Source organism: Heterodontus francisci, chromosome 5 (genome assembly GCF_036365525.1).
Source record: "Heterodontus francisci isolate sHetFra1 chromosome 5, sHetFra1.hap1, whole genome shotgun sequence".
Taxonomy (NCBI): domain Eukaryota; kingdom Metazoa; phylum Chordata; class Chondrichthyes; order Heterodontiformes; family Heterodontidae; genus Heterodontus; species Heterodontus francisci.
The window spans coordinates 66,805,064-66,818,546 of NC_090375.1; the positions used below are offsets into that span (position 1 = coordinate 66,805,064).

The window sequence follows — 13,483 nt, forward strand, 5'->3', positions numbered from 1 at the left end:
AAGTTCAAGTGGCACTTTGTGTATTAATCACCGCATAGCAAAATGCTGAGCTATACTGACTAGAAACCCCAGGTTCACCCTCACATTTTTGCTCAGTTAGCTGATCTTGGCTGGATACCATTTGGGTTGTTATACTGGCTTCAGTGCTCTTGGGTTCTGGAAACCAAAATCAGACAGGGCTTCTATTCATGATTAGGGTCCATTGACCTCCGACTGGAAGGTATGTAAATTTAAACACTGGATTAGGTTGGGATTGGGCTTGGCCGGAGTGTCCTCCATAGTGGAAATAGCCTACAAGTGCTTACTGTCTCGGCCCACCCAGGAATAATGGACACAGTATCCAAGCAGTCATGAAACCAAACTTGAGCAAGGATCAGAAAAGGTACACGAAAGCCAAGATCTCAATCAGGGTAGTAGCAGCAGGGTCTTACTATAATGAGGTAGAGCGCGCAAAGACAGATGACCAGTATTCCTATTCCAGCACAATAACAAGGTAATCCTTGTGTGAATCAAAAACAAATCTCGTGTTTAACCCATGTAGTTTATAAAACAAATTATTTGCATACACTCCTGTTTGGTGATGCAACTAAACTTTTTATCAGGCAGAATTTTTAAATAGGACATGAAATCACTTAAAACTGCATTCAGATCCTCTCAAACACAAGAGTCAGAAACATACTAACATTCCACAGAACAGAACTTTCAAACTCTGAGATGCAACCAAGAGGCTTCAAAAAGTGAATGGTGTTTTCTGTTAAAATAAATGAGAATGACACAAAGAAAATGCAGGCAGATGATGTGAACCACAGTAAGATTAGGAATGCTACAATTGGCCTTGGTGCAGTGGATTAGGGAAGGCAAAAAGAAAAGAACAGGCCAAAATAAAAAGTTACTGACTGCTATCTAGTCAAACTCACTGGAAGGCACAGATGAAAGCACACTGAATGAGCACAGGATCAGGCTTAGCTGTGATGCCATCTAAGGGGAACAGCACTCATTGTCTAGCCTCACACATAAAGAATGGCTCCGTCGATGAGGGTCAATGTCCACGGACCACACATCTTCAGGGGAGAAGAGAAAATGTGAGAAGGGAGGGTATTCCAAATTTTTAAAAATTTATAAATGTATGTATAGAAAACATGGCATAATGCAATAGTGAAGGATTCATTTTTAAATAAAGCTTATTCCAGATATTTGAAACAAGATTTCCCATAAAGTTTGCTATGCAAATGAACAGAAAGCTCCTTGTCTATAAGAGGAACATGCTATTCAAACATATTATTAAAACAAATAATTGGTCTTCAGCAAATGGAGTGCAAAATAATGACAAAAATACATAGCGAGCTGCTGGATCTTGTACTTACCTTTATTACAAGATTTAAAGTGACTGAAACTGTGAAAACCAAGTAGAAATGAAGCAGCAATTTCATCAGTCTTGCTACGAAGTGACCTTTTTTTAGATTTTGCTGTTAAAGAAAAGGGGAACGAATCGCTATTAAAATACAATTAGCACTTGCATCACACCCCAGAACATTTTAAACTAACTACTTCATAAAGAAAATTTGACCATTTCAATTATCAATCCTATTCAAAACAAAACAACAAAGTTGATTTTTTGCTATTATTTTATTTGTATTAAATGGGACAATATGAAGTGGACTCTAACATGCTTACTCAAAAGGTTAAATAAATGAAGAAGCTTCAAGGCCATATTCTACTACCTGAATGTACTTTGCAAGATGTGAGCCACCAATGAAGCTCAGCAACGGGGAAGCCAGCAAAGCAGAATTTCTGAACTGCATAAAATATCCCAGTGCAAGGCACACTAAATACATCCTGTATACATCAGTCACCTGCAAGAGAAAACCAAGGACAATCCTTAAACCACTTCACAACAGTACCCCTACACCAAAATATAACAAAAAATTTACACATACAGAAAACAGAAATGTAAATGACTTATGATCGTGTTCAGTACATTTATTTGTATTCAAACAGGTGTCAAAATAATTATTGTGCACTGCTTTGGTTTTATAATTTTTTTTAAAAGCATGTATTGTGCTTTCTGCCACCCGCTTTATAAAGATAGTTAGCAACGGTCAGAAATATGGTTTGTTGTATTTGAAAGATTTAGACTTGTAAACAAATATGGAAAACTATTCCTTCAAAGACTTGCATTAATGATCCAGACCAATTGCTGAGAAATCATGAAATCCATTATTTTAGCCCTCCGTTACATAGGGCGGCACAGTGGCGCAGTGGTTAGCACCGCAGCCTCACAGCTCCAGCGACCCGGGTTCAATTCTGGGTACTGCCTGTGTGGAGTTTGCAAGTTCTCCCTGTGTCTGCGTGGGTTTCCTCCGAGTGCTCCGGTTTCCTCCCACATGCCAAAGGCTTGCAGGTTGATAGGTAAATTGGCCATTAGCAATTGCCCCGAGTATAGGTAGGTGGTAGGGAAATATAGGGACAGGTGGGGATGAGGTAGGAATATGGAATTAGTGTAGGATTAGTATAAATGGGTGGTTGATGGTCGGCACAGACTCTGTAGGCCGAAGGGTCTGTTTCAGTGCTGTATTTCTAAACTAAACTAAAGTAAAATAAAACTATTCATCAATCCTGTAATCATATCCATTGAACTATCTACCCAACTATATGCTCCAGGCTATTGCCATTTCCCAGGAAAGCAGTTACTGAATTTATTCACTCTTGTGTTAGCATTATATCTACTCAACTAGCCAGCACAAAAGAACCACAAATAATTGGTCACATGCTATTTTCTAAAAGTCAGAGCACACAGCTTCATAAAGGCAAGTATGCACTGTATTATATACCCCCTGTTAAGTGCCTGTGATGCACAACAACTGAAGAGTCAGATGAAACCAGAGGGCTTGGTACAGGCAGTCAATTTCACACAGTGATACAAGCATTAAACCTACCTGCTAGCAAAAGTCTACCAGTTGCAAAGGGTCAGGTACACATCACTAAGTAAGGCAGTTTTAACACAAGCGACATGCTTTGAATTCTGGAGCAATCATTATGCTAGATCTAGCAATATTAACATCTTTTGGAATGGATCTCGGAGTCAATGTAGTACAATCAGCCTAATTCAGCTACTCCTTACTGCCAATTTCTACATCAACTGTAGGAATATAATGCTAAACAGTCCTAGTGCAAACATGGCTAACACTAAATATATTCCACAAACACAAGATATTCCTTCAACCCACTTGTAACAATTTGTAATGATTTAATCTTGACCACCACCACCAACAAAATGCACCTAACATGGTCAAAATGTTGTGGTCAGCTCCAATTAACTTCTCTGTACCTCTTTCCCTTTGATCTTTGTCCACTCTTCCGCCCCTCAAAAAGAATTTATATTCTATTGTTCACATACCTTGCGGCTTTGAGTTAGATCCAGACAATCCAACAGGAAAATGCTGAAGGCTTGTACAAATAATACATAGTGACTAATCTCCCACATCATTATAAAGGCAAAAGTAGATGCACACATCAAGAGATATGAAAACATCTAGGGCAGGAGGAAACAACAACATTAGCTACACACAGATCCCAAATTAAGATTTATATTATTATACAACTTACATTGGGAAGATACCATACAATGTTTTGTTGTGAAGAAATATGAATATCAAATGCAAGGGAAGTACAGCTAGATAGAATTAGGGAATGGAGCTGAAAGAGAGAGTGAAATGTTTTGAAAAACCTTTTGAAAGCAAGAATTAAGGTGGTAAAATGGAAGTGATTTAATATGAGAGTTCCAGAGGGGATGGACAGGAAGGATTGTTAGGATAGCATTAGAAAACTTACCTTGAAATCATATTGGCATGGATTAGCATCTCAGCAGCATGGGTGGCAGAGGTGGAGCAAAGATGGACAGTATATTGAAGGTAGGAAATGGTCCTTCGTCAGAAAAAGGAGTGGGGGATGCGCTAGATGTCAGAATTGGAGAAATGCAGAGCTCTCAGAAGGCTGAAGGGGTTATAGTGATAGGGAGGAGTGAGGATTTGAACATATGGTTGAGAAATTTTGATCAGTGGTGTTGGTGGACTGAGATCCAACATAGGTCAGCTAGCACAGGGGTGACAGGTCACAGGGTGACCGGGACTTAGTATGGGTTAGGATATGGGCAAAAGGTTTGGATCAGGTTCAAGTGCGCATTCTTGATTTTAATCGCTCCACCAGTGGCAGTCATGCCTTCAGCTGCCTCGACCCAAGGCTCATACATCACCTAAACCTCTGTGTGTCTCTACATCCTTAAAAACTTCCTCTTTGACCAAGCTTTTTGTCTTCTGTTCTAATATCTTTGTGTGGCTCAAATTTGGTTTGATAATGCTCCTGTGAAGCATGCTGGAACGTTTTAGTATATTAAAGGCATTACATAAGTACAAATTGTTATTGTTGAAGTTGGGACAGAGTCAAGGGAGTTCACACATTATTTGGTATACTTGTCAATCTAATGAGGTATGAATTGCATTGAATGTGAAAGACATCCTAGCTTGAAATGAACACAAAACAATTTACATAATCATATTTTTCCTCAGAATCCGAGCCATTTCAAAATGGTCAGGAACACAACAGTAGCGCAAAAGCTTTACAATTTTTTTTACTGGGTGAAGAGGAAATGAAAGAACTATATTGCTTCTATATGCATAATTATACTATTTAAGTATCTCAGTTTATCAGAGGCGAGTTTTTTAGAATTATATAAGTCAGTGTCTCGGGTCTTAAGACACCTATTTCTTACAGGCAAAGAGTGATCGTCTCTGAAATGGGCATTTGGATCGTATTGTATGTTAGGACCGAGGTGGGAGGAGTGCACTGTCTTCTGTAGTTCCACTTCTCCACAGGTCACAACAAATATTTAAATGTTTACCCCGTTACCGATATGGTCAGTCATATACTCTACTCTTTATCCCAGAATAAAGTACAGTAACCAGGTTTCTTTAATAAAAACAAAATTATTACTTTATTATAAAACAAGACTTATCCAGTAACAAAGCAAAGCATTAACACACAGATTGAAATATGAAAGCTCACTTTTTAAATATCCTACACATACACACACACACAAACAGGAAAAAAAATAAAGAAATTCTCTCTGCAGAGGCTTTTACAAAAAAGACAAAAAAAGAAATACTTTGGCCAAATACGTGCTAATTCTTGAAGAAAAAAAAAAAGATACAGAAGGATGTCAGTTGCCCTTTTTGATCTGGTGTCCGGGTATACAGAGACGGGTCACTGGGATCTTTTCAGAAGCAGTTCGTTCTGGAGATGTTGAGAAATAGTCTGGTAGGTATTCCAGGAGAAATGTGGCATCAGGGATTTTGGTTATCACTCCGGATTTGCAGGGTTTTTGCAAAGAGGTAGAGAAAGAGGAGCTGATACACTGGATTTCTCAGGGTCTCAGAGCTGCAGGAATGCTAAGCTGGGGGTTTCTTTTCAGCAGACTACAAAACCAACTGCTTTTCAACACTGACCACACCCCAAATGAACCAAAACAAAGGCCGGAATTTTACCGTTGTCGGCGACTCAGTCAGATGAGACGGAAGCAGGTGAAGAAGTCGCTCTCACTCAGTGCCTCGCTGCCTCCGGTATCACATGTGGGGCAGCCCCGTGGCATATTTCCGAATGAAAAGGGCGCGCGTGGGCAGGAGGCTGAGTGTCGTCAGGGGCAGGGCGAGAGCTGGAAGGGTTTGCTGAAAGCCATTTAAAAAGGTTTTCAGCAATCTCTGTGAGGCTTACCCAAAGCAAGAAGGAAGACATTGAGAGGAGACACTGCACATCGTGAGGGAAAAACAAGGGACTGAGGTTGAAAGAACTGTAGGAGGACTGAAAGTGCCCACCAGAACTTAACTGCAGGAATGGAAGGGAGAAGTAGCCGCACAGCCCCCCGCTTCTCAGAGGAATCCTTACATGTCCTCCTCCAGGCTGCCGAGGCAAGGTGAGAGGTCCTCTTCCGATCCGAAGGAAGGAGTCGTCACAAAGAAGGCATGGCTGGAGGTAGCAGAGGAGGTCAGCAGCCGTGGAGTTGTTAGGAGGACATGGCTCCAGTGCCGCAAGCGGGTCAATGACCTTCTGCACTCTGCCCGGGTAAGGGGCATTCCGCATTCATCTCATCTTTTACGTGACACGGGAGGGTCTATGAGTGCTGATGTTGCAAGGTTGAAGCCATCCATGTTCATCCTCTGCTACCTCCAGCCATGCCTTCTTTGTGACTCCTCCTTCCGTCGGATCGGAAGAGGACCTCCGACCTTGCCTCGGCAGCCTGGAGGAGGACATGTAAGGATTCCTCGGAGAAGCGGGGGGCCGTGCGGCTACTTCTCCCTTCCATTCCTGCAGTTAGGTTCTGGTGATTGGCTGCAGCCATGCCTTGGGCCGCAAAATGGACACATCTGTGACGCTCGGTGATCCAGATGTGTTCCATCCGTGCACTTCACTGGCATTGGTTTGAGATGCAGCACTCAGGCCAAGGGGTGAGTGTGTGATCTTCCAAGTGATAATGTCTTAACTAAGTCCTTTGTGTATACACAGGAGAGGAGAGCACATAATATCCGAGAGGGGTCCTCTCGAGCGGAGGCGTGTGGTGTGGCAATTGTCTCAGACATTGAAGGGTGCTCTCAAATGTGAAATCACACAGATGTGCCCATACTGTAGTCTACAACATGTCCTCCAGTCAGGAATGCTGATCACAACTGATCATTCTAATTTTCCCTGCAGGTGAAACACAGCAGGGGCCAGGCAGCGTCTCCATGGCTCATCCATCCACCTCTGAGGAGGAGGAGGGGACCTCAGACGGTGCAGTGTCACATCCTCGCCCCGCACCAAGCGCCAGCTCAAAGACATTCACCTCAATTCAGTCTCCTCGGAATTGTGGTCACAACCTGGTGTCAGCACCAAACAATTGCCGGGCCAGCTGCCAGAGGCAGTACGCAGTTTGAGGCTGCTCATCCCTCTGAGGTTAGCACAGAGGACCAATTGAGCCTCAGGAGGGCACAGGGGCAGCAGCCGATTGTACATGGGGGCTCTTCTCAGGGCCCTCCTGATGCACCCTGCAGCTCCTTGTCCCCTCTGCCAGTGACGTCAGCACCGCATACTCCCAGGGTGTCAGAGGGTGTTCCTGAGACTCCTCAGGGTCACCTTGAGATGTCGCAGCCCGCCCGGCCTCGGGCAGGCAGAGGACGCCCCCCAAAGCCATCCAGAGCAACGCAGCAGCCTGAACAGCCACCTGCCTCCGTTGTGGCTGGCGGCGAGGGATCGTCCACACACGTGAGCACTCGCAAACGTTTCAAAAAATCCTAGTAACAGCACTCTGGGGTCACTGGTGCAATTTGTAAATATTTATTTGATGTATAAACGCACTAAAAGTTATTAAATTTTTCACTTGGCATTTTTACATATCACAGATCATTGTTGATATTGTAGGCGATATAGTTGCTCTGCATGAGAAGGATTATTTGAGAGGTGACACATTTGGGCAGGGTGGTGTTTGATGGAAAGGTGGCCTGGTTCAGATCAGATTTCCCCCTGAAGGAGAGTGCCTCTGCGCTTCCAGCTCCTGTTAATGTCTCATCTCAGACTAGAGGCCTGCTACCCGACCCAAACCCGACGGGACCCGACAACATCCTCAGGCTCCGGCTTTCGGGCTCGGGTCGGGCCAAGTCGAGTCAGGTTGGACACACAGGTTCAGTGCTGTGCTGGTAAGTATTAAAAATAAATTTTGAAAAACTTACCTAAGCTGGGAGTCCGGGACAAAACTGAGTCTGCGCAGTGAGCGAGTGACGTCAATATGACGTCATCACGCATGCACGGCAGCTTCGTGGAGGTTCCAAGTCGGGAGGTAAGTAAACGGATGGCCGGGTTGGTCTTGGGTTGGGTCGAGTCAGGGTGGGCTCGGGGCGGGTTGGGCTTGGGGCAAAAACGGAGGGATTCAGGCTGGGTCGGGCTCAGGTCCACGGTGGTTTGGTCGGCTTCGTTTTCCCGACCTAAAGTAGGCCTCTATCTCAAACTGCCATGTCAGTTTATGGTCTGTTCAGAAGAAATGCCTGACTATTAGAGCCTCCCGGGTCTCTCGCAATCAACTCCACCATTCAGGTGGCTGCAGCCCCTCTTCCTTATCCGCATCACCATCCTCATCAGAGGAAGCCTCGTGCTGACCTTGATCATTCTCCAGGGAGTCTTCCCCTCTCCATCACCAGCTTATGAAAAGCGCAGCAGACGACAATAATTCTAGAAACCCTTGATGGCGAGTACTGCAGGGCTCCACCTGAGCGATCGAGACATCTAAATCACATTTTGAGAAGACATACAGTCTGATGGCCGTCTGGCTCTCATTGTAATGTTCCTCTGCATCATTCCTTGGATTCCTCACTGGTGTCATCAGCCTTGCCTTCAGTGGATAATCCTGTTGCCAAGTATCCATCCTTGTAGGCGTTCAGGAGGGCGGAATAGTGCTGGCACCTGGGAGTTCCGGAGAATGAAAGCATCGTGACTGCTCCCAGGGTAACGTGTGCACACACCTGCATGATTCCCTTACGATGTTCACAGATAAAGCTGAACATTCATTGAGTGGAACCCCTTGCGATTAATGAAGGCCCCTGACTGGCCTGCAGGTGCTCTAATGGCCACATGAGTACAGTCTATTACGCTCTGGACCACTGGGAACCCAGCAAAGGTGCTGAAGCCTCTGGCTCTCTTGGCCTGACTGGCAGTATCCGTCTTGAAGTTGAAATGGTTGGCATGCCTGAAAATGGCATCAGTCACAACCTTTTACAGTGATGCGCTGATGCTTGGGAGACTCCGCACATGTCTGTCGATGAAGCCTGGAAGGAGTCTGATGCATAGAAATTCAGTGCTACTGTTACCTTCAATGCGACCAGCATTGGATGGCCATCCACAGCGTTTGAAGCAACCTCCGCTGCTAGCATCTCACAGAGATGTGACAGTCTCCTGTGATAGCCGCAGTCTTCTTCAGCACGAGCATTCTGACAGTTGCAGGAAGCTCAAACATGGACGGTAGACCCTGCCTGCTGGGTAGGCTTGTTTCCTAACAGGTGGTTGCACCCGGGCCACTATGCCACCTTCTCCCCCTCCCCCATTACGAGGCTGCACTGTGTCAGTAGGTTGCGTGTTGCCCTGGCCAGTTGTCCTCCTGCCCCTCCTTGGGGCATAGTCATCCTCATTAGATGAGCTGCCTCCAGAGTGCACAATTCCCATTGCTTCTGTGTTCCACAGATGCAATTACTTCAGGTATTACCAGCCTGCTATAAGAACAGGCACACACAACCCCCTCCCTTTCACCCAAGAAATCAATATTGCTGGGGCCCGATCCGGAGTGAGTAGCACTCAGATGAACCCTGCTGAACAAGCTGAAACTACCACAAACTTTAAAGTCACACAAAGAAATAACAATGCACAAAGAACCAACAAACAGTACCTCCAACTCCCTCACAGATACACTGCCTGCCGACCTTTTAAACCTGCCAGGTTCCTGAGACACCCCTCAGTTTGTTTTACGGCTGTAAAATCTAACAGCCAACGTAAAATGGCTGTCAATTAGCATTTTAACGACCGAAGCGGACGGCAAGCGGCGCCTTGATCTTGCCCCCCCTGTCCGACCAGCATAAAATGGCATTTGTGCATCATGACATCGGGGACCCGACCTGATGTCATCAACTGCCATTTTACGTCTCAGATGCCTCGGAGGAGTCCCGTTTTTCAAAGGTAAAATACCGGCCAATATCTCAGAAGCAAAACCAATTCCTGGCCCTCATAAATCTTGACATGTCACTTCTCTGTAAACATCTCTCCCACGACACCAAGGTTTCCATTGTTTATTTATCTTAAGGCATGTGATATCCAGTAAAGGTTGTTTTCAAACAAGACCTCTCAGCGACCTTTCGGTGAACTTTCAACAAAAAAACAAAGTCCAGCGTCTGTGAAATCTTCAGTTTTCCAAAATGAATCCATTTCCACACTTTAAATAGGAGTCCTCAAAAATATTTAACAAAACATGGAAGCACTTTCATAACATGTATTATTAACCCATGCCCATTACTTCTTATGCAGGCACCATGCCAAGTTTGTGCTGTCTGATAATGTGCATGATTGCTGCGAGCAGCCAGCGGGCCCAAATTTGTGCAAGGCCAGCATCACTTAAAGCTAGCCAGCAACTCTTAAAGGCTAGGTGCATTCTGGCTGGAGCAGGTGCTAAAAGTGGCTAATGGCAAAATGGGAGAGAGCATGTTCCAAGGTTCTCTGACACTGCACTAGACGCCTTGGTGGAGGAGGTGCAGAGGAGAGATGCGATCTATTCACAGGGGGCAAGGAGGCAGTGGGACCAGATAGCCATGGCAGTCAGTGCCAGGAGCCTCAAGACCCTGGATGCAGTGCAGTAAAAAGTTCAATGACCTCACATGAGTAGTCAAAGTCAGTGAATGCATCTCTAAATGCCAAATCTTACCAACTGCATCACTAACCTCACACACTGCTCAATGCACCACAGCCCCATTACTCAGCTACCAGTAATCTTCATTAATCATGAGACGCACATAACATTAAGAGCTTCACCTCACCCTCATACTTAGCACTGCTGCAAGCCTCACATCCCGCTATTTAGCCATGACAGCCACATCGCCCAAACACACTGCACTATACTCTCTGACACACTTCCCTGTTGCCACATAAAAAATGGGAAAGATACAAAGGAACAAATTTGCAAGGAAATTACAGAGAGGTACTTTAATTGTCCTAATATTGACTGGAATAATAGAGTAAAAGGCAGAGAGGGGGAAGAGTTTCTCAAGTGTGGTCAGAAGAACTTTCTAAATCAGTACATTTCCAGCCCAATGAGGAAGGAGGCATTGCTGGATCTGGTTCTGGGGAATGAGGGGGATCAAGTGGATAAAGTGCCAGTAGGGGAACATTGATCATAGTTTAATAAGGTTTAGATTAGCTATGGAAAAGGACAAGGAGCAATCCAGAGTAAAAATAATTAATTGGGGAAAGGTCAATTTCAGTGGGGTGAGAATGAATCTGTCCAAGGTAAACTGGAATAAAGATTGGCAGGCAAAACTGTAAAGGAACAATGGGCTGCCTTTAAAGATGAAATAGTTTGGGTACAGTTGAGGTACATTCCCACGAGGGGCAAAGGTAGTACAAACAATGCCAAAGCTCCCTGGATGATGGCAGAGATAGGGAACAGAACAAAGCAGAAAAAGGGAGCATATGACAGATTTCAGGTTGATAATACAAGTGAGAACCAAACTGCATATAGAAAGTTCAGAGGGGAAATGAAAAAAATTAATAAGAAAAGCAAAGAGAGAATATGAGAAGTGGCTGGCAGCTAACATAAAAGGGAATCCAAAAGTCTTCTAGAGGCATATAAATAGTAAAAGGGCAGCAAGAGGAAGAGTGGGACTGATTAGAGAGTTTTAAAAAAAGGGATTTACACATGGAGGCAGAGGGCATGGCTGAGGTACTAAACGAGTACTTTGCATCGGTCATTACCAAGGAAGAAGATGCTGCCAAAGTCAAAGTGAAAGAGGAGCTAGTTGAGACACTGGATGGGCTAAACAAATTGACAAAACGGAGGTATTAGTAAGACTGGCTGTACTTAAAGTTGATAACTCATCAGGAGGATAATGAGGGAAGCAAGGCTGGAAATTGCAGAGATACTGGCAATAATCTTTCAATCCTCCTTAGATACAGGGGTGGTGCCAGAAGACTGGAGAAATGCAAATGTTACACTCTTTTTCAAAAAGGGGTGTTTAAAGGATAAGCCCAGCAACTACAGGCCAGTGATGGGAAATATTTTTAGAAACAATAATCTGGGACAAAATTAAGAGTCACTTGGAGAAAGGTGGATTAAAAACATGGATTTGGATAAAGCAAATCATGTTTCACTAACTTGATTAAGTTTTTTTGATGAGGTAACAGGTTGATGAGGGTAATGCAGTTGATGTGGCGTGCATGGACTTCTAAATGGCATTTGATAAAGTGCCAAACAGGCTTGTCAGCAAAGTCAAAGCCCGGGGAATAAAAGGGACAGTGGCAGCATGGATACAAAGTTGGCTGAGTGACAGGGAACAGAGAATAGTGGTGAACAGTTGTTTTTCAAACTGGAGGAAGGTATACTGTAGGGTTCCAACGGAGTCAGTACTAGGAACACTGCTTTTCTTCATTTACATTAAAGACCTAGATTTAGATTTGCAGGGCAAAAGTTGCAGATGACACAAAACGTGGAGGTATTGTGAACTATGAGGAGCATAGCGATATACTGCAAGAGCACATAGGCAGGCTGGTGGAATGGGCAGATACATGGCAGATGCAATTTAATGCAGAGAAGTGTGAAGTGATACATTTTGGTAGGTAGAACAAGGAGAGGCAATATAAAATAAAGGGCATAATTCTAAAGAGGATGCAGGTGCAGAGGGACCTGGGGATATATGTGTACAAATCATTAAAGTTGGCAGAGCAGGTTGAGAAAGTGGTTAATAAAGCAGAAGGGATCCTGAACTTTATAAATAGAGGCATAAAGTACAAATGCAAGGAGGTTATGGTGAACCTTTATAAAGTACTGGTTCGGCTTCAACCGGAGTATTATGTCCAATTTTGGGCACCACGTTTTAGGAAGAATGTGAAGATACTAGAGAGGGTGCAGAACTGATTTACAAGAATGATCCCAGGGATGAGAGACCTCAGTTAAGTGAATAGATTGATCAGGCTGGGGCTAGGTTGAGAGGAGAATTGTTAGAGGTGTTCAAAATCATGAGGGGTCTGGCGTGAGTCAAGAACCAGAGGTCACCAATTTAAGGTGAATGGCAAAAGAACCAAAGGCAACGTGAGGAAAAACATTTTTTGCGCAGCAAGTGGTTAGGATCTGGAATGCACTGCCTGACAGTGTAGTGGAGGCAGATTCAATCGTGGTTTTCAAAGGGGAATTGGATAACTATCTGAACAGAAAAAAGAATCTGCAGGGTTACGGTGAAAGGCCAGGGGAATGGGACTGAGTTGCTCTTGCAGACAGCCGCCATGGATACGACAGACCAAATGGCCTCCTTCTGTGCTGTAACCATTCTATGACTCTACAATAACTGAAAGCAGCAGGAGCTGACTGCCAGGGGACAGACATAGCTGCATGCCTTTACCCTGATGGAGGAGACAGTGGTCACCATCTTTGAAGCAGCTGTCGCTGAGGCCATGGTCAGCAGAGGGGTTGAAATCATAGATGATGATGGTATCCTCATTCCTAATCCTCCTTCTCACATCCTACTTCCCCCTCATCCCACAATCTCTTTTCATTTACAAGTTGCAGATTGTGTAAGTTACACCTCTTGCTTTACCGCCTCACCTCATCACAACCCTCCCCTTGTGCCTTTCTCCTTTCAAATACCCAAGAACTGCAACCTGGCTAGGCAGTGGAGCAAAAGCAAGAGGTGGAAGAGAAGGAAGGCAGCGATGA

At 44.4% G+C, this 13,483-nt stretch overlaps 1 protein-coding gene across 6 annotated transcripts in view; it reads right to left on the minus strand.

The window, feature by feature from the left end:
• The window catches only part of LOC137369892 (probable C-mannosyltransferase DPY19L4), a 114,070-nt gene that overhangs the window by 38,623 nt on the left and 61,964 nt on the right, over positions 1-13,483 (minus strand). For 5 of the 6 annotated variants that reach the window (XM_068031574.1, XM_068031573.1, XM_068031575.1 and 2 more), the window contains exons 8-10: positions 3,398-3,532; positions 1,722-1,853; positions 1,365-1,466 (exon numbers count right to left, since the gene is read on the minus strand). In XM_068031574.1, coding sequence (XP_067887675.1) covers positions 1,365-1,466; positions 1,722-1,853; positions 3,398-3,532 — 369 coding nt within the window. The remainder of the gene's footprint in view (positions 1-1,364; positions 1,467-1,721; positions 1,854-3,397; positions 3,533-13,483) is intronic. The other variant, XM_068031576.1, reaches the window with a different exon arrangement.